Below are 23,269 nucleotides of genomic sequence, written 5' to 3'. Positions count from 1 at the left end.
AGGGGCCGCCGGAGGGCGGCGAGGCGGCCGAGCGGCCGTGGCTGGACTGCCTGTGGATCGTGCTGGCGCTGCTGGTGCTGCTGGGGGACGTGGGCACGGACCTGTGGCTGGCGCTGCACCACTACGGCCGGCGGGATTACTTGTGGTGCGGCCTCACCCTGGCCTTCGTGCTCCTGCCCTCGGTGCTGGTGCAGATCCTGAGCTTCCGCTGGTTCGTGCAGGACTACACGGGCGGCGGGCTGGGCGCCGTGCAGGGGCTCAGCAGCCGCGGGCCGCCCATGATGGGGGGAACCGCGGGCCGGCGCGGGGGACCCGCCGGCGGGGTAGGAGGAGTCGGCGGCACCGCCACCCCCGGGGCGCAGCGCCTCTGCAGGATCTCCGTCTGGGTCTGGCAGACCGTCATCCACCTGCTGCAGATGGGGCAGGTCTGGAGGTAAGGGGCGGCCGGGGACTCTGCCGGGCCCCCGGCGGGGCGGGCGGCGCGCTGGGTCGGGGAGCGCGGCCGCGGAGGGGCGGGAGCGGCGGCTGCGAGCGCCCGGTGCGAGGGGGACGCGGGCAGCACCAGCCCCTGCTCCGGGGGGGGGATGCGGGGCAGTGTCGCCTCCTGGTTGAGATGGACGGGGACAGTGTCGCCTCCTGGTTTGAGATGGACGGGGACTGTCGCCTCCTGGTTTGAGATGGACGGGGACAGTGTCACCTCGTGGTCCAAGGTGGACCTGGGTTAGTGTCCCCTGTGGTCCAAGGTGGCTCAGTGTGCGCTGGCCGAGGAGGGGCAGTTATGGGTGGTTGTCGGCATCTGATTTGAGGCGGATTTGAGTCGCTGTCAGCTCGTGGTCCACGATGGACATGGGTCAGTGTCACCTCGTGGTTTGAGATGGGTCACTGTCCCCTGGATGGGGTGAGGAGCTCTYAGCTCGTGGTCCAAAATGGACGTGGGTCAGTGTCACCTCGTAGTCCAAGGTGGACATGGCTCAGTGTCCCCTGTGGTCCAAGGTGGCTCAGTGTCCCCTGGCTGAGGAGGTGCAGTTATGGGTGGTTGTCAGCACCTGGTTTGAGGTGGACGTGGGTCAGTGTCACCTCGTGGTCCAAGGTGGACATGGGTCAGTGTCACCTCCTGGTTTGAGGTGGATTAGTGTCATCTGCTGGTTTAAGGTGGGCCAGTGTCCCCTGGACAAGGTGGGGCAGATGGGGGTCAGTGTCACCTCGATGGGCTGAGGTGGACCAGATGGCCRTTGCTGTTATCTCGTGGTTTGAGGCAGACATGGGGCAGTGTCATCGCATGGCTTGAGGTGGATCGCTGTTCTCTGGCTGAGGTGGGATTGATGGGAGTCAGTGTCACCTCATGGTTTGAGGTGCATGTGGGTCACTGTCACTGGCTGAGGTGGGGTAGGTGGAGGATGTTRTCAGCTTGTGGTCTGAGATGGACAYAGGACAGTGTCACCTCGTGCTCTGAGGTGGTTGTGATGCCCACCATGTGGAGAAGGAGGGGAGATTTGGGGGTTCATCCAACTTTGGGTGAGGAGAGACCCAAAGGGAGGAGAGATTCCCACAAAATGATCCTGGGGGGCATGGGGGTCATTGTCACCTCATGGGCTGAGGTGGACCTTTGTCACTGCTCCCCATGGTGGAGGAGGTGTCAAGGCCCCCCTAGTGCTGAGGGRACATTTGAGGGGAAGAGAAGCTCCCCCAAAATGTGTCTGTGGGACTGAGGTGGGAGGAGTGGGGTTGGTTGGTCCAAGCAGGACATGGGATGGTACTCCCCATGTGAAGATTTGGGGTGACCTCTTCTTACTAAGAGGAGCCCCAAAGGGAATAGAGATGCCCCCCAAAATGGGTTTGTGGGGCTGGGGAGGGGGGAATGGGGCTGCTGTCATCTCACAGCTCAGAGGGGACACATCTCTGTGCGCCCCATGGTGTGGATGGAGGGGATTCTAGCTCTGAGGGAATGTGGATGGTGCCTCTCAGGGCTGGGGTGGGCTCCTGCTGCTCCACAGTCATGGGGCAGGATGGGCAGGGGCTCATGGAGCTGCTCTTCCCGACAGGACAGGCCCAGGGCTGGGGGTGACCCTCGGAGTGCTGCAGAGGGAGGTCCTGTGGCCCCAGGGGGGACCCACCCCATTGCCCCCCTCCTGGAACCGGGGGGCAGCCAGGAGAAGACCCCATGGAATGCAGGGGCTGCTCCGGAGAGGGTCTGCAGGGGGAGGGACCCGTGACTGCCGAGCGCTGGGACGTGCTGATTCCAGAGGATTGATGTCTTCCTGGCWCGGATCCCATAGGGATGAGGGGGTRAGGGTCTCATCCATCCCCGAGAGCCTCTCCCCAGCTGGTGGAGCGGGAGCGGGAGCCACCGGCTCGCTGACTCCCCCCGAACCGAAGGAGYGGATGGTGGGAGTGGAAAAACGCAGCGTGATGCCTCGGCTGTGGCTTTGGAGAAAGGAGAAACCTCCTCGGTGGGGACGGCGGCGGTGGGGCTGCCGGTGTGAGGCTGAAGGTCAGGGATAAGGGACTGTTCCCTGCCGGAGGAGAAGGTCCTGGGGTGGGGGAGACACTGGCCGGAGGATGGGTCTGGGAAGTGACCTCGGGCTCGGCAGGAATAAAAATGCACCTTCCAGCGCGAGCTGGAAATTACGTTATCCTCCCCAAAAAGAGAGGTGGGAGGAGGCAGGGAGGGATTCTCCAGGATGAAAGCCTGTGGATGCAAACACTGCCACCGAGATGTCGGGCTTACGGAAAGAGGTGGTGTAAGGACAGCTGTAAAGACCTGGCGTGGCCCAGCATCCTCTGAGCTGGGGCGCGGGTTGGTAATGTGGAAGGGCTGTGAGATTTGGGGTGGGGGCAGAGGGACGGCTCTGGATTRTGCCATGGGATGGTGAATGCACCCTCTCCACCCCACGGATGGGTCAGGCTGTCAGGAAGAGGCTCCAGATAGGGGTCGGTGGGATTTGTAGCTTTTGAAATAATCCTTAGGGATCAAAGATTTTTATTTTCCCAAATTTTTTTGAAGAAGCCGCGGGGGTGGAGGGGAGGGGATCTGCGTGGGCAGGGTGCGTGAGATGTGTACGTAGGAAATAAGCCCATGCAATCRTGCGGTGCAACAGCAAATACATATTTCTTCTGCATCTTCAATGTCATTTGTGCAGCGTTCAAAGCACATTTGTTCTCAACTTCTGCTTGGGGGTTTATTCTATTTTTATGTTTTTTTACGGCCGAGATTTGGGCTGGGGGGTGGCGGGAGGGGGATGTCTGCGGGTGGTGCGTGCGAGGATGATGAATTGGTCCGCGACCCTTTCTGCTGCTTCCCCTGCTCCCAAGTGCTGATCCCATCAGCAAAAGCAGTTCTCAATGCAGATGCTCCTCTGGCAAGTTGGATTTTTCCTTTCTTGGAGTCAGGCAAAAGAGATGATTGTGTTTGAGCTGTGCACAAACACCCCATGCCATGGCATGCTCGAGGGAGCGTGTGGGGAGGGGGATGCTGTAGTGATGCCTACAGGGACAGAGGGGGTGCATGTGGGGGGCTGATTTTTGGGTAATAAGAAGAAGCAAAGCTGAAGCCGCTCAGACTTTTCCCTGCTATGTTAATGCAGAGGAAAACCGTTTGCTTCCGAGGCTGTGCAGGGCTGGAAATGCCAAAGGGCTCTGACAAGGAGCGCTGCAGCCTGGCTCACGTTAGGTGAAATCAGGGAGCTTTCTCTCCTGTTGATCTCTAATCCCACTAGCGCCCAGCTCCTGCTTTTTAAGGCACACTGGACAGCGTGGAGCCAACTCCCAATATYTGACCAGAGCCAGAATTAACTTCCTGGGATCTGTGGAGCAGCCTCCACGAGSGTGTCTTTTTGCATTCCCACTACAGCTATTGCCAACGCCATTAAAATTAATCTCGGGTGCGGTGATGGGACTAATACTGGAACACGCTGGTTTGGCCGCCTTTGCCTGCGGCGGAATCGCTGCGTGCTGGGGAGAAGTTTAGATGTGGGGACGGAGGAGGCAAACCTAGGACRGCGTAAGTTCAGTGCGTAACGCTCCGAGCCTGGTTTCCTGCGGGATCACGGATCCGCGCTGCCGCTGCATGGAGCATAATCGGGATCGTACCTTACGTAGGGGATGTCGTGGGTGTTGCTCAGCAGCTGGGAGCGAAATCTTGGAGAATTAGAGGGGGCAGGTTGGAGTAGTACAGGAATTCTCATCCTGAATACGTTAGGTAAATCTACGTTTGGATTTGGAGGGATGGCACAATTCCTGTGGCGGCTTCTTCTCGTAAATACTGGGAAGGCTCGCCAATAAGATGGTGAATAAATAGCATTTTACGGCAGAAATATAAATATACATCGGGATCTTATTTTAGCAAGGCTGTCTCTTCATTTTGTCAGGATTGTGGGAGAAGGAGCTTGTTTTGGAGCTGTCTGGATGGGGGCTTTGTCTGCTGTTTGTGTCGTATTCAGAGGGTGGATCGTGACCAGGCAGGAGGGCTGAGGGGGCAGTGCGAGTACTGAGGGGGGGCTTAGTGATATTCCTGGGGTTTTTGTGTTTTTTTTAGTTCTTCTGGGATCTGAAGGATGTGTTAATMCTGTCTGTCTATAGTGGCTGTTGGAAAAATAGTAAAAACATATGTGTGTGTGTGTGTGTATACATACATATATATATATATCTTTTGAATTCTTGCTGGAAGTAGTCTGATSTCAAACAGATTCCAGGAGTCTGATCTCCAGTGCCATTCCCATGAACAAAACTCAGCTCCTGGGGTTTTTTACCCTCATAAATYGACAATATTCACCTTTCCTCTGAAATCCTAGATTGTCTTGAGAACTTGAGCAATTCACCCAGACTATCCAAAAAGTGAAGGATGCCAGTTGGGGCACATTATGCTCATGATAGAGGTGCTGCCCTCCAAGCTGCCAGGGGCTGTTCCTTGAGGAGGAGTACTTTGGTTTTGCTGGAAACAGGATGAAGATGGGGCTATTCCTTGTGCTGGAGCTGTTCAGCCATGTAAATTCAGGAGAAGTAGAAGTTTTGGTATCTTGAGTAGTTGCACAGGTTGTGTGAATGACAGGAGTGAACTTCTCTGTCTGATGTACCTTTCCTTAACCTCTGCTGGAAGTGGGTTACTGGGTCATGGATGCTGCCCTGGAATATGGGGTTTAGAGTGGAAAGTCCGATCCCTTGCATTGTGCTGTGCTATTAAAGCAAACATTATTGGATTCCATTGGATTAACGGGATGYGGAGCTGAGCTAAAATGAATGCTGACCAGCTGGAAATCTCTGTGTGTCTGTTAAACTGTCAGTAATGGTGAGTTTTGGGACTTGACTGTGCTGTTTGTGAGGTTTGTTATTAAAACAGATTTGAATACATATCTAGGAGAGAAACATTCTGTARAATAAACCCAAGCAAACCACAACAACCCTTGTCACTGTTGTGACATAAAAAATTGTCTTGTGTATATACATGATGAGAAATTCCTAACATTTTGGCAGAGAGTTGACATTTTTTTATTAGTGGAAAGACMAAATCTGTGAGCTGTTCATCTTGGAGGTGGAAGGATGAATCAATGGGTTTAAATGGAATATGTGGCATTTAATGACTTTGTGTTGAGTGGGTTCAGGCTCTCCTAAAGTACTTTGTCTGGGATGAACTGTGACTTCGAGACACATTATTTTGGATAGTTTAGAAATACAGGCAGCTGTAACTCTGAAGTTCTCTGCYCAAATCCCTCAAAGTGGGAGCCATCTGCTTGTCAAACAGCAGATGAACAAGAAGCTGCTGACCTAATGCTGCCTCCTTCTCTTGGTTTGGGATGTTCAGTTCTGTAGAGCTTTTCCATAAATTTATTGCCTTCCCTGGCACGTTGGAATATTTTTTTCAGCTTTTTCTGGTTAGCTTGTCTGGCAGCTGAGTTTTTCCTTTTAGCCAAGTTTTAACAGCTTGCTTTTATAGTATGGAGTTTTGTCAGCTTTTGACAAGTTGGCAGAGGGAAGACATTCTGAGATAGATGATAAATATGTTCTCCCTACAAAATCAGGTCTGGGGTATAACTTTTTATATTTTTTTTCCAGCAAGGTTGTTCTCCCTTCCAAAAAACTTACCCATTCCGCCCCCATTTCTACGGGATCTCCATAAGGAAGTGCTGTGCTGTGGGTGTAGAGGTCCAACAACATCTACAGAGCAGATAGGTTGTGMGAGAGTGGAAATAATAATAATTAACCATAATAATGATGGGAAAAAGGTTTTATCCCTTGAGTGGGGTCTCCATGGGTGGCGGGTGGTGGCGATGCTCCGTGTCTTGTTGAGTGGTTCCCACTAGAGGGGGTCCAACCACAGATGTTGGAGCGGATCTGCTGGGCCAGCCTGGGGAGGGCAGAGATTTCTCCAAACCTTTCCTTGGGAGAAACRATATCCTGCCCTGACCTGCTGGAAGCTCTGCTTCCCATGCGACCTGGCGTTTCTGCAGAGACAGCATGGCTTGGGCAGGTGGAGGAATGGCATCTGGAGGAGAAACTGGAGTTTGGTTTCTTCTTGGGTGCTGTTGAGGAAGAGCCATGTGGTGCCCTGTAGCTGTGCAGCGCCAGCAGCTCATCACCTCCCTGCCCTGGTTTTTGGGGAGGAGGAAAGGGAAGCAGAACTGCTTTGGTGACCTGACATGGTTCTTGCTGGAACCAGCATAAAGTTTCCATGGCTTTCARGGTGAAGATGCTGTTGCAAGGTATTTTTGGGACAGCATCTCCAGGAGTTCAAAAACTGGAAGGGAGCCCARCTGCTTTGAAGTTGGGTTGCAGGCTGCTTTTTTAAATGCTCACATCCACGTTTCTTGACCACAACATCCCTTTTCAGTTATTCAAGCTGAACTCCAGGAAAACCAGCTGGTTTTTATTTTTACCTCACTCTCCCTATGGCTTTATCTCTAATGCCAGTGGCAACATGGCWGTGTTTTTCCTGGTGGAGGGGAGGCAGGGTGCCAAGGGAAGGAGGGAAGATGGCTCACCATTTTCTGTGTGTTAAAATTCCCAGCTCTCTATTTTCCACCTTTCCAGACACTTCCATTTTGCTTTCAGCTGCACTGAGCCAGCTTTACTCCTTGCAGTGGYTTTCCTCTCCGAACAAATGTAGGTTATTCAGGGAGCGTTTCTTTTAATGAAAAGGATGGAGGGAGAACTGATGGTGATAAAGCATCTCTTTGGAGGAGAGCTGCTTGCACTGCCTTGAGACTGCAAGGAGCAGAAATGGGACGTCAAACGTGTAATTTTCCTTGGGGAATGAAGGTGAGCCTGTGGAGAAGTCTGGATCCCTCACASAACTTCGCTCTGTACTCATTTTGCTTTATTTCCCTTGAATCCTGACTTGATTTTTAGCACCTGATTGTAGTGAAAATCAGCAGTTACACAAGGTAGTGTTTTAACACCTGGAAGCTTTTAGGCAGGAGGAATTGTGAGTCAGAGTAAAGCTTTGCTAGAGAGAAAATTAAATTGTAATTAAAGGCGTAAGCGAAGAACATGTGCCAAATTTTGTCACTTCATTGACCCACCTTTTCTGATGTGCTGGGATTCAGAATGATGGCCAAGTCTACTAGGACTGCTTTAGGGCACTGAGATGCTTTTCCCAATAGGATCCCAGAAAAATGGGGAAAGAGCTTTCCAGAGGAGGAGGCTCTTTAGAAAATCCCCAAACCTAGCAGCAGTGTGAGGGGGTGAGGAACACCTTGTGCTTTTAACCCTGTGGAGCAGAATTGCTTGGTCTTAGCAGGGCAGGACGTCAGGCACATGCCATATCCTTGTGCTGCAGTGTCRAGGATGCTCCCAAAACCTTCTGGATTGTGGGACCGAGCATTTGGCGGTGTCCCAGAATAGCCAGGAGCGGCCCATTGCATCTCTCCGTGGACAGATTTGTTTTTTTTTTTACCACTCTCCCCACYTGGGATTTGTATTTCCCACCACCCTCTATTCCAGTTTCAGCCTGTGTTTGGTTAAATGGAGCTGCTGTAGCAGAGGAACCACATTGAYAGTGCTCAGGAGGAGTCTCAGGAGTTGCTATTTGTCTATCCCTGGACAAATTTCACTGATGGACTTTTGTTATTTCAGTATAAATGGGTGTTTTATTCCTTAYTTCYGTGTCTTGAACCAGAKCTTGGCCAAGAGACAAAAAAATAGWCTAAAAGGCCATCTCAAATGTGTCCCCAAAACTATAATGGGACCTGAAGACTGTGCTGCTCCTCACGTCTCCTTTCTTCGGAAATCTGTGAGAGCTCAGGTTCACCTATGAAATATTCACAGTCTGTCCTTAAGTGACTTCAGCTGCACAGATCTTTTGCAGAATTGGCAGCTTTGCTGAAACCTTCTGYGTTCAAGCCCAGAGCCTTTATCGTGACCTCCTCTTCCTCTGCTCTGATTTGGTTTACCTGCAGCCCGATTTTTGCACCAAAAATAAATAYCCTCGTGTTATCATTGAATAGAATCCTGTCACGGAATGGTTTGGGTTGGAAGGGACATTAAATATCTGCTTGTTCCRTGTCCCAGGCAGGGACACCTTYCACTGTCCCAGATTTCTCCATGCCCTGTCCAGCCTGGCCTTGGACACTCTCAGGGATCCAGGGRCACCACAACTTCTCTGGGCTGCCTGTGCCAGGGCCTCCCCACTCTCACAGAGAAAGATTCCGTCCCAATATCTAACCTAAATCTCTTGGTTTAAAACCAATCCTTCTCACTATCTGTCCATTTGAAAAAATCACTCTCCCTCTTTTTATTCACCCCCTATTGTACAGGATGGTTTGAGGGAATAGGCATCTTYTCCCTGTCCCAAAACCCCATGGTAAATAGGACTAAGACAGGAATTTATCCTAAATGCTGYCTCAGTGCCCTGTAGATGGTCTGTGAACGAGCACTAGGTAAACCAAGCCCGTTGTGACCAGATTTAAATGTACCCTGCTGAGGTCTCAGCTCATGCTGGAAATTTCCTGTCAGCTGCTGAGCTGCATCACATCCACCTTTGCAGGTCTGCTGGATGAGGGAGAAGTTTCTTGTAAACCCCCACCACTCTGGCAGAACTCTTATTAAAAACTCTTCAGGAGCCAYGATGCAAAAGGCTCTGGCAGCTGGAACTGTCTACATTACTTTTCTAATTAAACCTGTGGGAAAAACCCAAACCCAAGTGCGGGAGGATCACGTCCAGCTGCCAGAGCCTCCTTCAGCTCATGGGACTCTGTGGGGTTTTCTGGAGGGGCAGGGAGTCAGGATCATGTTTTGCTTCTGTGATGGACACAGGGCTTCACAACTCCACAAAAATCCAGGAGAGATGGGCTCCCTCATCCTTTCAGTGGGGTGGCTCAGCATCATCTGCTAAAGCAGGGACATGTCAAGTATCCCTGTGAGTTTAAAGAGTTCCAATCTCTGGGAAAATCATCATTTYCCCATTTTCTTTTGTGAAAAAAAGATGAATTTAACTCCTCATGCTTGAATCCCCCACACAGACAACCCTGGATGACAGGACTGGCAGGAATACRTTGCCTGATCTACCAAACACAGAAGACAGCAGTGAAGCACCAGGAGTGGTTTTGAGTTTGGGATTGGAATTCATCCCAGTTATGTCTAAGCGAGGGAAAAAAGAGCAACGGAGGCCGATGTTGTTGAAGTAAAAATTGTAAAGAGTGGTATAAGCAGAAGGCATTTAAATAATGTAAACAGTCTGGCATGGGAGGAAGGATGGGAGGCATTCCAGAAACAAAGGGAAAATAGTTTTTAAAACATGGCTAAAAATACAGCAACTCTTCAATTCCAGAGATTATCTCAATTAGCRCTTTTTCAATATATCTTTACAACAGAATTGTAGGAGTTCACAAAAGATAATGGAGGCTATGAGATACGGAGAAGTGATATTAATTTGTTTAATTAAAAGGATGAAGGGCTCCCTAAAATAAGATTCACTTATCTTGTGTCGCAGGGAAGAGCGAGGTTATATTCGGAAAGCTGCAGCTCGTGGCACCATAGTGTGGAGAAAGCRTGGAGGGAGCCAAAGCTGGGAGGAAGAGCCCCTTCTTCAGCCTCAGCAGTTCCTTGCTCAGTGACTTTCAACGGCAAATCCCTTCCCATGGGATTTATGTGCTATTAGWGCAAAATGGGATGATTTTACATTTCCGAGAGGATTTTGTTTGATGTTCTGAGAGCAGGAATTGGATGCTTTCCTTGAACAGAAAATCAAATATTCAGGCATCAGAGCTTTGAGGGGCAGGCAAACATGGTTTGAACTGGGAATCTGTGTGTTTGGAGCTGTGCATGGTTGTGCTTGATGTCCTCTGGCCCCTGAGGTGTGTGGCACGTGTCAGAATTTAGGTCCAGCCTCAGCAATGCATGTCCATCCCTTGGAAYGGGGGAGAAGCATGCATGGATATCCAGCTGGAAGTGTAGGGCAAGGCTGTAGGAGCCAAGGAGGAGAGAAGACCCTCATGCAGATTTAAATTAAATTAACCCCCCTGCATGTATATTAATATGTTAAGTAGCWCTAAGCTCTGTATCCCAGCTCAGCAATATTTCGAGGCACTTTATTGCTTTAATGGAGGGATAAAATAGAACCTGCAATTATAGTAATTTTTTCTAATTGAATATTTTGCTTTATTCTTTCCCTTTCAAAGCATGACTGTAAGTACCAGCCTTCATAAAGCTTTGGAAATATTTATACTTTCCCTCTCTGGCAATGGGTGTAAATATGCTTTTTCTTGGGCAGACTGTTTGGGTCCCTCATGGATGAGYAGWAGAACAGCTCTGRACGGCGATGGGCAATGCACCTTCCTCTGCTCCTTTTAATCRCAGAATTCTGGGATGGTTTAGGTTGGAAGGAACCCTMARGATCATYGCATTCCACCCCCTGACATGGCAGAGACACCTTCYACTATCTCAGGTTGTTCCAAACCCTGTCCAACCTGGCTTTGGACACTTCCAGAGATGGAGCAGYCACAGCTTCTGTGGGCACCCTGTGCYAGGGCCTCACCRCCCTAATTTCYTCCTAATATCCAATCTAACCCTACTTCTTTCAGTTTAAAGCTGGGAAACACTCATTTCCCATCAGGTGGAGAGGGGGATATGTRATGTTAGGTCTCAGTGTTTTCTGTCATCCTACATGGGTTTGATGTCAATGTCGGGTGTCTTTTTGAATAATYTCTTGTCCATGCAGGAGTAGTGGACAAGTGGACAGCAGCTGCASCCAGTCTATGATTCCCAGGCCATGCTCTGTGCAAGCAGATGAAGTCCTTGTTTTCTGTCACCTAAACTGAGTTTGGGGAGGGCAGGTAAAGCTCCTTCAGGATCCTGCTGGAGCAAGATGTAGGTGGCAGGTATAGGTAAAAGCTGAAGRGCAAAGTCCTTGCCCCAAACCAGCCAGGTGAGGCAGCAGTGCTGACAGCAGGGACACCAGGGCATTAAACTGGAAAGGCTGATGGTGTAATTGGGTGTCTATTGAGTTTCTGAAGTAACCATTTTCAGTGGCAGCTCTTCATAGTCAAGTTCCTTCCTCCAGCTCAAGCCTGAAGCAGGAACCAAAATGCAGCTGAATTAACATAATAATTGCGCTGTGCATTCCGGGTGCTGAATYTTGGGTTTAAAGAGGGAGATTTGCTGATACTCCCTCCATGTGATGGGATGCTATCAGTTGGAGGCTGTTGCAGTAGCTGTCTCTTCGTCTAAAGGGGACTTTTGATCCAATAAACTGCTTATCTCGTGTAGTTGTCCTTTCATCTAGCGTGGGTGGCGTGTGACGGCTGATGGAAGGCGCAGCATTGTGGCTCRTTTATGAATATTAATTAGAAATGGAAATAATTTGGAACGGCGTGCACTGACGACTCTCCGAGCACCACYGGCTGCAGAAATCCATCAGTTCCTCCCTCGTGGAAGACTTAACAAATGCAGGGAAGACGCTCACGTTGGGGTGTGAAGTCACCACATCGAGTCTGTCACGCCGACACGTCGGCGATGCAGCGGGAGGTTGTCTCGGGGCTTTCTTTGCTGGCATTTGTTACGGCTGGGCTGGAAAAGGAATGGTTTCCTTGGGAAAAGCTGCAGCAGTGCYTTGCCAAGTCATGTGCATCCGACCCGGAGCTGGAGGGCGAGGCTGTGCCCGGGCACGTGGCTGTGCCGAAAGGCAGCGCGATAAGGCTTCGGCGCCCTTGTTTTAGTGAAGGACATGCTTTGCTCCTGAATGCTTAATCTTACCTTAGTCTTTGTCACTCCGGGCCCGTTGTCACACGCTGACGTAAATGCTTCGTGCCACTGACGCCAGGAAAGGCTCCAGCCCTAAATGTGATGCAGCTCGCTTTGGGATGATAGCAGAGCCCTTCAGAGAAGCTCACCATGATTCRGGCTGGAAAGGACCTTAAAGATCATTTCATTCCAACCCCTTGCATTGGGCAGGGACGCCTCGCCTCTTCCGTGGTTCCATCTCAAAATCTAACCATGTGCTTTGGTCAAGGACAGAGCCTTCTTCATCTCACTTGCCAAGACCTCATCCTCAGTGGCCACATCTTCTCTTGGGAGCTCCATAGTGACAGGATTTGAGCTCTTGCCCTGAGATGGGCTGGCATAGCCTGGCTGTTTCTGTTGTGTTAAGCTTTCTTGGCTTTTGGGAGAGGGTGGTTGCCTCCAGGGTGCCAGCTGGGAATGATGCTGGGGGTGCTGCTTAAGATAAGGGCTGGTAGGTCCCAGGGATGATSCTGTGGTAGTTGAGCCTTGAAGGCAACAGCATCCCTGCCTAGTAGATAAGGAGGAGCTCAGAAGGATGCAACACTTCACAAGAAAAATATTCCAATTACTTGAGTTAATTTTTATTATGAGAGTCTGGGCTTGTTTTTCCAAGCTGATGCACGTGTATCCAGCCTATCAGAGTCTCCAGCAAAATCCACTTCTAGCTTTTGGACGTGGCCACCAGGTTTACATGTTTGGGTCTAAATTTATTTTATGACTCATTGTGCACCAGTAGCAGAGCCCAGATCCTTTYGTTGCATTAAATTGTCATTGTCACCTTTGGGAGAGTTATATTCTGKGGGCCACTTTGGAATTGATGCTTAAGGATGAATCCCAGGTGAAGARAATGGAGAAATGCCAAGGCATGTCATTAAATCGTGGAATCACAGGGTGGTTGGTGATGATCTTAAAGATCATCCAGGACATGGGCAGGGACATCTTCCCCTGGATCAGATTGCTCCAAACCCTGTCCAACCTGGGCTTGAATGCTTCCAGGGAATTTATCTGAGACCCAAACACTCGTGTCCTTGTGGACTCATCCTGCTCAGATGCTGATGAGGAGGACATGGTTCGTTGCTGTTTCTCAGAGTGCTTTGCTCTGCGGRGAGGACCCGGTGGGGTTAAGCTGGGATCATCCTTGGGAGCTCAGGACGTGCAGCAAGCCAAAAATRTGCACTTCTGGGGTCACCCATCATCACCCAGCCCCATCCAGACTCTAATTTGTGGGTTAATTTATTTTTAAAGCCAGCCAAGTAATTAACTGCTTCCCTTTAAAACTCCTCGGAGCCCTTCAAACCAGTGCTTTAAAAATGGGTTGATTATTCCGCTTTCTTCAAAGCGCGGAGTATTAGGAAAAGTCGGCTCCTGCAGGCACGATCCTCTGGCCGCCCAAGGCACTCCARGGGTGCTGCACCGTGTCACACACGCTCAGTGTCACAAATCACTCGCCTGTGAGTGCCACTTGCTCTAAGTGGGGCATGACGGCTRTCACAGGGCCGGCACCGCCATCCGCACCTTCCCTTTGGAATTCGTTCCCTTCCCCCGGCGTGGCTGGGCTTGGGTTCTTTGAACCAGCGCAGGCTTTGCTTTTCAATCGCGAGCTTTAGATCTGGGATAATAAAACATCAAAGTAAACCAGATTGTTGTGGATACAGAAAAAAAAAAAGAAAAAAAAGAAAAAATCAGGACACTCAGTAGGACTTCAGGGAGTAATAAATTTGTTCTATATTTAATCTCGTATTTATCGCAGTGTCAGTATGAGACCACTTCATTTTACTACTTTAACTGTAGCTAAGAATAACTGAATCCTTGAAATATTGAGAAAGTGGCTAATACCTGGTGGTAGCTGATGGGATCCAGCTTTAATAGTTATTGATTAGCTTCAAAAAGCTCCCAGTAATATCACATCTGAGCTACTGTATGTTGGGAGTTCAAATCCTATCAGTTATTTAAGATTAGAAGTAATTGTAGATTTGCAGCTTAATCATCCCTCAGTAGGTGAAGCCGGCCAGGACTTCAGGTGTCATTTATAATTTTGCAAAAAATTATGGTTGATCTGCCCTGGTTTTATTGTGTGAAAATCTTGGCATCCCTAAATTCGAACATTCTCTTCTTCTCAAGCATTTCCTAGGCTTGCTCTAAAATTGGTGTGGCTTCTCCGATGGGGATGCAAAGCCCAGTTTGAAATGTGTTTGTCAGGCAGTGAACACAAGGGACAAATGACCCCTGTAGRGTTGGTCTGAGTGCTTGGTTCTTTCTGATAGCACCTTGTGTCTCAGAGTGTGCTGAAAAAATCCACATATCCTCATATGAAAATAAAAATTATCCCTAAGTTAAGGGAATATCTTCCATCCGGAAATTCAGGAGAGCAAAAAAATCAGATTAAACGCTGCTTTGTAGTACTAGAACTCTGCCTGGGTAACCTKACATTTACCTGTGCTTCAGCTGTGCTTTAAAACAGCACTTTTAATGATGCTTTATTACCATTTGAGTTCTCAGTCTTTGTTTTACTGCTCTGGAGTTCAATAATTCCATTTATCAAAACATTTGGGGYTTTGCTGTTTTCTTTCCCCCTGGTATGGCTTGTTGCGCAATTAGAGCTTTGTTAAAGGCTCTCATTATTTTTCTTGGTTTCGATCAAGCTCTGCCTTGCAAYGAACCACTGAATTTTCTGTTTGAACACACAGATCCCCCGGTAATTCYCCGCTGCTCCTTTCACTGGGAGTTGGCTCTTTGCGATTTCTGGGAAGTGACCGATTTTTTAGCAGCRAAGGCAAATTATTTCCAACTCTTTTATTTTTCTTGTTGGTATTTAAGTGTGTTCTCAGAGGGAAAAAAAAGACAATTTTTCCAATTTCGTGCAGTTGTCGGGAGCTGCGTAACTGCAGCGGGGAGTTTGAATTCAGGGGTTAAGTTGAATTTCTGGTGGCTTTGCTGACTTCTTTGCCTGGGACTGGATTATTTTCCCCTTTTTTTGAGGGGATTAGGGGATTTGTTTGTGAAGCAGCAGTCCAAACAAAGGTGACTGAAACAGTGGGAGGGTCACATCTCTGTKTGCTTTGAGTGGATTGTTTTTGCCATCCTGAAACAGCGTTTTGGGGGAAATGGTGAGGAAATCACACATTTATTTTGGAATATTTCTTTTGGAATAATTCTGCTGAAGAATTTTAAGAATAAATTGATGAATGAGGATGTACTAATTTAAAAACCATTMTTTAGAGACGTTTCTCACATGGAATGTGGGTCTCAGTTGAGCAGAAAGTTGTTTTAGGGATCCTGACTGCTCAAGGAGCCAGGCTGGGATCAGGGAATTGTGCCTGGTTGGGATCTGATGCTGAGTCCTTGTTTGCTGCTGTGAAGTTACTGCTCGTAAAGGACCACAGCCCTTATTAAGAATGAAATTGCGCATATTTATGATCTGTAAGTTCCCTTCCAACCCATTCCATTCCATGATTCCAGGATATTTAGCCAGGATATTTTACCTGGCACTGATACTTAGAGTCAGTGAAAGGGTCCTGCCTTGCTCCAACTTTCCACTGGGTATGGTATTAATTGGTTGTGTGAATTAACTGAGGACTAAGCTTCATTAGGCTGCCATTATCAGTGCATTTGGATTCTTTGTGTCCTAAATCCTCAGTGAAAACATCTGTTAGTCACTCAAAATAGGAGTCTGCATTCTTAGGAGAAATTTCACCATCATAAAACTGGAGATATTTTCTGATCAGACATCTTTCATGAAACTTSTTTTTCTCCCAGTCCCTTTTCCAAGAGGAAACCTTTCAGTAAGACACTAAATCTGTGTTATTTCTAACTGCAATTTTGTGTTCATGTTTGTGAGTCAGGTGGAACTCCTCAAGAGCTCTGAGATGAGGACTGTCCAGTCCTCCTCCCTTGGCATTGCCCCTCGTCTGTTTTCTGCTCTTTGCCCCTTTTCTTTCTGTGGGAGTGTGTTCAACTTTTCATAGAATTCTTGAATTATAGAATCATTCAGGTTGGAAAAGACCTTCAAGATTATTGAGTCCAACCTGTGATCCCCACTTTGTCACCAGCCCAGAGCACTGAGTGCCATGTCCAGTCCTTCCTTGGGCACCTCCAGGGATGGAGACTGCAAACATCCCTGGGCAGCCCCTTCCAATGTCACTGACAACCCTTCAGTGAAGAAATTCTTCCTGCTGTCCAACCTGAACATCTCCTGGTGCAGCTTGAGGTTCTGTCCCCTTGTCCTGTCCCTGTTTCCTGGGACAGAGCCCAATCCCCCCGGCTGCCCCTTCCTGTCAGGGAGTTGTGCAGAGCCACAAGGTCCCCCCTGATCCTCCTTTTCTCCAAAGTGAACCCCTTCCCAGCTCCCTCAGCCACTCTGAGTGCTCCAGATCCTTCCTCAGATTGGAAGGTATTGTTTTCTTCAGTATTGTTGAAGTTGTCTAAGTGTTTAATTTGGACTCTTCCCTGTCCCCAGTCCCCCAAACCTGGGGGTTCTGTGTAATCAGTGCCTTGATTACACAATCAGTGCCTTGCTGTGGTCATTTTTGTTTTTTAAACTGAGTCTCTAGGGTTGGGCTTCTTGCTGTGTTTCTGGAACTGAGTGGCAGAAACCCAGGAACTGCAATATTTTAATCACAGAATCATAGCAATCACTGAGTTTGGAAAAGCCCTCTAAGATCATYGAGTCYAGTGGTTCTCCCAGCACTGCCYAGGCCACCTCWGACCCATGTCYCCAAGTGCCACATCCACATGGCTTTAAATTAGCACCAGGGATGGTGACTCTTGCTGTCCTKGGCAGCCCMTTCCAATGCCTGACCACCCTTTTGGTGAATAAATGGTTCCTTGTTTCCAATCTAAACTTCCTCTGGCACAACTTGAGGCCATTTCCTCTCATCCTGTCACTTGTTACCTGGGAGAAGAAACCAACCCCCACCTGGCTACAATCTTCTTTCAGGTAGTTCAGGTTTCTGAGTTTCCTCTGACCCACATCGATTTTCTTTTAAAAATGTGTTATCTGTCCTAGGCTGACTCTCCCTGCCCTTCAAGCATCATCTGCTGGGGTTACTTCAGAAACTTTAAACTTTTTTAAGCTTGGATACCTTTGYCTTTTTAATAAAAGACAAGGTTCATAGTAGGAATGCAACTTAAAAGCCTGACAGACTAAGGCTGGTTTTACTGAAATTGCTGTTACTGGATTTCAGAAAAGCTTCTTCACAGGAGCAGGGAATGACCATGARAATTCACCATCCCAGACATAAAATTTGCACTCACATCCTTTGATGCTTCCAGTGATAACACTGAAATTATTTGCCTGTTAAAGGATATCTGTTACTCTTCCTAATCATAGGAATAGAATTAAAAAAAAGAAATTCCTGCTTCAAGTGAGGCCTTTTACCCAGTTCTGTGGTGTAGCCCTTATTTTCCTCAATGCACTTTTCCCKTTCAGCCACAGCAGTGAAGAGTCAGACACATGTAAAACGTCTGGATCCAGACAGCAAAGTCAGCTTTTGTCAGTTTATGATCTCACACTCTTTTTTCCCCCCTACAGGAGTTCTGTTACCTGATAAAGCTRTGTCTCTTTGGGTCAAACCGGTGGGATTATCTAAATGAGGCTGTTGGCTCTGCCATCCTTTCTGACCCAGCTCTGCTCTGCCTTTGATGGGGGCCTTTCCTGGGGTGTCCTGCAGTTGTTCCACCGTGCCTTTGGTGAATTAAAGAAGTAACTCCGTGTCCTGAACGGTTCAGGGCTCAGGGTGACAGGGATAACCAGCTTTTGTGCACAGCTCTCTGTGATCTGTAATAACTGCTGGAATTAAAGGAAGGAGCCACAAAGCGGCAGCGATGTTTGGTGTTTTTAAAGTAGTTCTGATTTAAGCATAAAATACCTTTTTTTTTTTTTTTYCTGAGTTCTACCAGTTACTGAAAACAGTTCACAATGCTTGAAAGAGCCTTTCTGGCAGTATAGGAAAGTACCTTCAGAGATCTCAGGCCAAAGAACCGTGCAGCTCATTATCGTCTTTCTGATGGTGAAAAGAAAAGAGCACAGGTGGTCCAGGAAAAGGTGTTGGATCCAGGCAGGTACGTCCTGATTTTCCTCCAGGTTCAGTGCCATCATCAGGCATTTGTGGCTTTGAAAGTTCCTGATCAGCATGTGCTGTATGTTTAATAGCCCACGATAGATGCTTTAGTCCTGTGAGGGGATTTTAGAGCTTGGCAAAATTTTCTTGAGGTTATTTTTTWAAATTTTGCTTTGCTTGGTGTCTCCTTGCTGTTTTCATTAGGGAGATTCCCACATAAGGATCTCCTAATGGGACATTCCCTGCTTAGAGCAGGGGTTGGAACTAAATGATTTTCAAGGTCCCTGTCAATCCAAACCATTCTGTGAATTTTGAGAGCTTGAAACCATTTTCCTGCAAATGTTGAGAATGGGACAATTACAGCTGTTTTATTTGGGGCTGTTTTTTGGGTTTATTTTTGTGCAAACTCCTCTGTGGAATAAGGATTATTTGAGTTTTACACATGATAAGTTACCCTGAAGGGCTGAAACCAGTGGGGTGAGTTTCTGCCCCTTGCAGGGAGATAAAATACCCGTGCAACAAAAACCTTTCCACAGGTTAATTGTGGACACTCTTATTTTTTAAGTGAAGCAAGGTACTGAATATTCCAAGTTTTCCAGCTTCAGTGTGGTGTCAGTGTTGACAGTTAGATTCAATGATATTTTTATTGGGTAATTATGTTCTGTGTATACTGGACTTAGGTAATATGTATAGAGAAAATACTCTTGTGCTGTCAGAATTTTTCGTGTGAATGTGGTATTTACTCTGCAGTCAGCGTGTTCTAGTGAGAAGGATTTTCTAGAATTGTAGAATCCTGGGATGGTTTGAGTTGGAACCTTAAAGCTCCTCTAGTTCCAACCCTACCATGGGTAGGGACACCTTCCCGAGAAGGTAAAATTGCATTTTAAAAATGCCTGGGCTCTTTACAGAGAACTGAGCACCTGTGAGAAGGAGGGAAACCCAAAGAAAGCAGTATCCCCTCAGGATCAAACCACATCTCCCACATGGGATGCACCTGCTGATGAACAAGGTGATTTTACCATGAGCAGCTTCAGCAGCAAAGCTGAGATGAGTCATTAGCTGTGGTTTCTCTCCTTTTTCTCATCTTTTACCACTTGGAGTAACTCGCTGCAGGCTCTGGGGAGAACTGGGTCCTCACAGATTTTTCTGCAGCAGGTTGTGATCCCAGCTCCGAGATGTACTGTGGGATTTGTGGAAAAATCCTGGAAAGGGGGCAAGCACTGAGAAGGGAGCATGGGTGTTGCAAGGAGATACATTGGCTAAATATTTCCTGGGTGGCTACCAAGAGGTGTGAAAAAAGCTGATCTCAGAGGTGGTGGTTTGAAAGGAAAAGCTCGTGTCTGATTTCAGCCTCTGGATAAAGTGGTTTGGCTCCTGCCTTRGAGCTGGCAGTGCAGGAGCAACTCGGGGAGAAGGTGAAGAGGTGGTGGATGAATTGAGGAATGGCAGTGCTTCAACAAGAGGCAGCCTGAAATCTTGTGTGAAGGAACCTCTTCTGAGTTTGTAAGAGCAGGCAATGAAGGGGAAAAGCCGTTGAATTCAAGATCACGRGAGTTTTCTGTGATTCTGCATTGTAGGAAGGAAAATTCCAAGTAGCTGCAGCCTGTTCATGTTATTCAGTTAATGTCATTTTCCCATTTATTGAATTTATTTTCTCACATCACAAATGGATCTTTGGGATTATTCACAGCGGTTACTTAGTGCACAAGACTGTGCTGTCTCTCCATACAATCATGGAATGGTTTAGGTTGGAAGGGATRTTAAAGATCATCTCATTCCACCCCCTGCCACAGGTAGGGACACCTTCCACTGTCCCAGGTTGCTCCAARCCCCATCCAACCTGGCATTGGGATACTGTCAGGGATCCAGGGGCAGCCACAGCTTCTCTGGACAACCTTTGCCTCCCCACCCTTGCAGGGAAGAATTTTTTCCTAGCATCTCACTTAAATCTCCCCTCTTYTAGCTTAAAACCATTCTTGTATCTCACCTGAAATGTGAAACCAGGAGCTGCAAATGCCTTCCCAGCCCTGTGGAGCACACAGACCCCAGCCCTGTGCTGCTAATCCACCTGCTCTGTCTGAGCACTGAGCAGATCCCAGGGAGGCTTTTCATCTCCAGCAGGATTGCAGGCCACAGACCTCGTGTTGTGCGGGATGTGAGCAGAGTGTAATATTGATTGGAATGCTTACTGTAGTTATTTATTGCCTTCATTAGCAGGGAAGAGATGAGAGACTATCACAGTGTATTAAGTTGTCCCAGAGACACCTGGATAGTAAATTATAAATAAACAGTCAACAATGGAGTAGAGCTGGTGGAAAGCTGGGATGGTCAATGTAAGGATCTACCAGCCAGGCTTTTTAAATCACTAATGTGCAGWTTCAGCGTGGTTATTGCTTCCTGTGGCTGGTAATGCTGTTTTAGGGACTTAAATGACTGGAGACATGGTTTGACTGAGCTAATTGAGGTCCATCTTGAGATGTCTCTTCTCCTCTGCACAGCACTGAGAGTTTGGATAGGGGTTTCCMCAGGATTTCATCAGATTTAAGCTCCCCAAAACTGCTATTTTGGTGTTAGCATACACTTCTAGGGAAGGAAGGATTGAGCTAAAATGATMATATCTCTGAACTGGTGACTAGTTGGAAAAGGGAGGTAAAAACTTGAATAGAATAAGGGTAGTTCCTCGTGCTGCTCACTTCATTTCTTTCCAGTTTACCACCAAATAAACCTTTGTTATCCCGAGGCAGATGGATATGTATGTGCAGGCATGGGATTGTAGCATTTTCTAACTTTACTGGTTATTATGGCTGTCATGGAATCAGTGATCTTACAGATCTTTTCCAKCCTTAWTAGTTCCATGATTCACCCAGCACTCARCTTTTACTGGAGCCTTTTGAACCCMGAACCCGCCCAGAGCCCAGTACTGCAGCTCTGGGGCCTTATTTTATAAGAAAAATAAAACTTACTTGGCCAAAGGGGCCTCAGAAAAAGCTCAGGGACAGAAGGACTGGTTGAAGACAGCAGAATTGAAAGTGGCCAAACTTTTTTGGTTGCTTTTATTTGTATTAACCATAAAAAAAGCCCCAACAAACCTACAGTTCTGCTTTATTTGAAGCTGCCGTGACTCGTAAATAAACCATTCAGCTCTGTGCTCACTGCCTAAACCACTGGAGATGTATTTAAAGCCATAAACCCTGCTGCTGCACTTGTATTTTTGTTTTAAATCCTGTTTGTGCAAGGCTGTTAATTTACACAGGGCTTTGCAAACACAGATAAGACACTTTCCCTGCCCAYGTAACTCATTCTTAGAGGTTTGGGCTTCCTGAATTAATGCTTTGTCCAGGCATTAGGGCATCCCTTCCCTTCCTTGTGTGTCCCTGTGGGCAATCCTTGAGACAGAGCCTTTTTGTGGACTGACATTCCTAAACCCATGGGAGTTCTCATTCCCACCTGGGCACTGGGCTCTGTTTTTTGGGAGTAATTTTGGGGTGGTGAGTGCAACACCCGAAGTTGTAGGAGCAACTCCAGGTTTATATTAATCCCCAGTTTCGTTGTTTGCACATAAATAATACCCGAGTGTGACTAACATCAGTTAAGAMATTGTGTGTTTAATAATGACATTTCTTGGCATTTCCTMCTCAATTTGGGAAGGATCTTCTTTRCATTGGAGGCACAGRGAGCTCAGAGCATCCTAGGTTTCATCTCCATCCCTCTGGATGAGAGATGGAGCTGGGGATTTCCTCTTACTGGAGATTGCTGGTGGCGTGAAGCACTTCAGGCAGCCTGAAAAGCCTGAGTATTTCCTGCAGGAGAGTGTTGTGTTCTCCTGGTGCCAAATGGGTCAAAATCTCTGCYGTGGTGGTGGTGGCAGCAAACTGTGGAGCTGGCAAGGGAAGGAATAAATCAGGGAACGTTCTGGGGAGATGATCGTTAACCAGCATTCATGTGTAAAACGGCGTCTAGACATTCAAACACTGCTAATAGCCTTTGATTAACCATTTTTGTTTTGTTCTTGCTCAGTGTGTTAATCACTGTGATTAAAATGCTTAGCCACCATGGAGCTAGGCGTTGGATAAATTAGGAAGTAAGCAAATCCAAACAGATGGGGCAGGGAAAATTAGTGTCTCTGGCAGGGCCAGCGTTAGACAAGGCAGGGCCAAGGAAGATTTYGGGGGGAGACCCTAAATAATCTAAGAAAAGCAAATTTGCCTTTGCAGCATGCCTGCCAGATCTCCCCACCCTCCTGCTCCTGTAAAGCTTTGCCTCCTCGAGCCTTTTTTTCTCTGCCTTTGCAATCCACTGCTGTTCTCACCTGGTCTGTCAGGTCCCAGGATACTCCAGCCAGGTTTGGAATTCACTCTCTCCTTTGCACAAAGACATCCTGACATCCTTGTGGAGTGGTTTGCTGTTCCTGTGTCCCCTGCAGCAAATCCCTGCAGACAGGACCTGGGGAGAAGGATCAGCCACTTAGTTCTGGTTCAAGACTAGCCAGTTTCTAATTATTTGGGATTTTAAATTTTTTTATAGTAATATCTAGGGAATGTTGGTGGTATTTAACCCCTCCACCACCAAACGTGTAGGTACCATCCTTCAGTGGTGTGGTTAAATGATTTAAACTGCTGGGCTTGGGACTAAATCCTTGTCTGCTGCAGATTTTCAAGGAAGAATGAGGTGTGGAAAGGGTGGGAAAGGCACCTTTAAGATCAGGAGCCTTGTTAGGTGTCGAGATGCATCAAAATCAGCATCCAGTCTTGTCATCTCTAAAGAGAAATCACAGATTTTTAGGGTGAGCACAGGGGTTTCTCTGTGGTCGTTTGGACAAAGCTGGAATTACCTGAAGCAGAGATCATCCATGGAAGCGATGGGGAGACCACACTCACAGCCCTCTCTGTTCTCCCTTCCCCTTCATCTTGTTTTCTGTGGAACTCGTTTCCTGGGTAGAGCTGTGAAAAAAAAAATGAAATGGGTAGTTTTGGTGACAGCAGGCTTTGGCCTGTTACGTG

At 47.8% G+C, this 23,269-nt stretch overlaps 1 protein-coding gene across 1 annotated transcript in view; it reads left to right on the top strand.

Annotated features, from left to right (window-relative positions):
- LOC130580683 (XK-related protein 6-like) overlaps positions 1-23,269 on the top strand; it is a 52,648-nt gene that overhangs the window by 954 nt on the left and 28,425 nt on the right. Inside the window, exon 2 of the mRNA XM_057378332.1 lies at positions 3-433. Coding sequence (XP_057234315.1) covers positions 3-433 — 431 coding nt within the window. The remainder of the gene's footprint in view (positions 1-2; positions 434-23,269) is intronic.

The sequence above is a fragment of the Malurus melanocephalus genome, unplaced genomic scaffold, assembly GCF_030028575.1.
Source record: "Malurus melanocephalus ecotype Western Australia unplaced genomic scaffold, MMel_1.1 scaffold_354, whole genome shotgun sequence".
Lineage (NCBI taxonomy): Eukaryota > Metazoa > Chordata > Aves > Passeriformes > Maluridae > Malurus > Malurus melanocephalus.
This window is presented reverse-complemented; position numbering and strand designations above follow the sequence as displayed.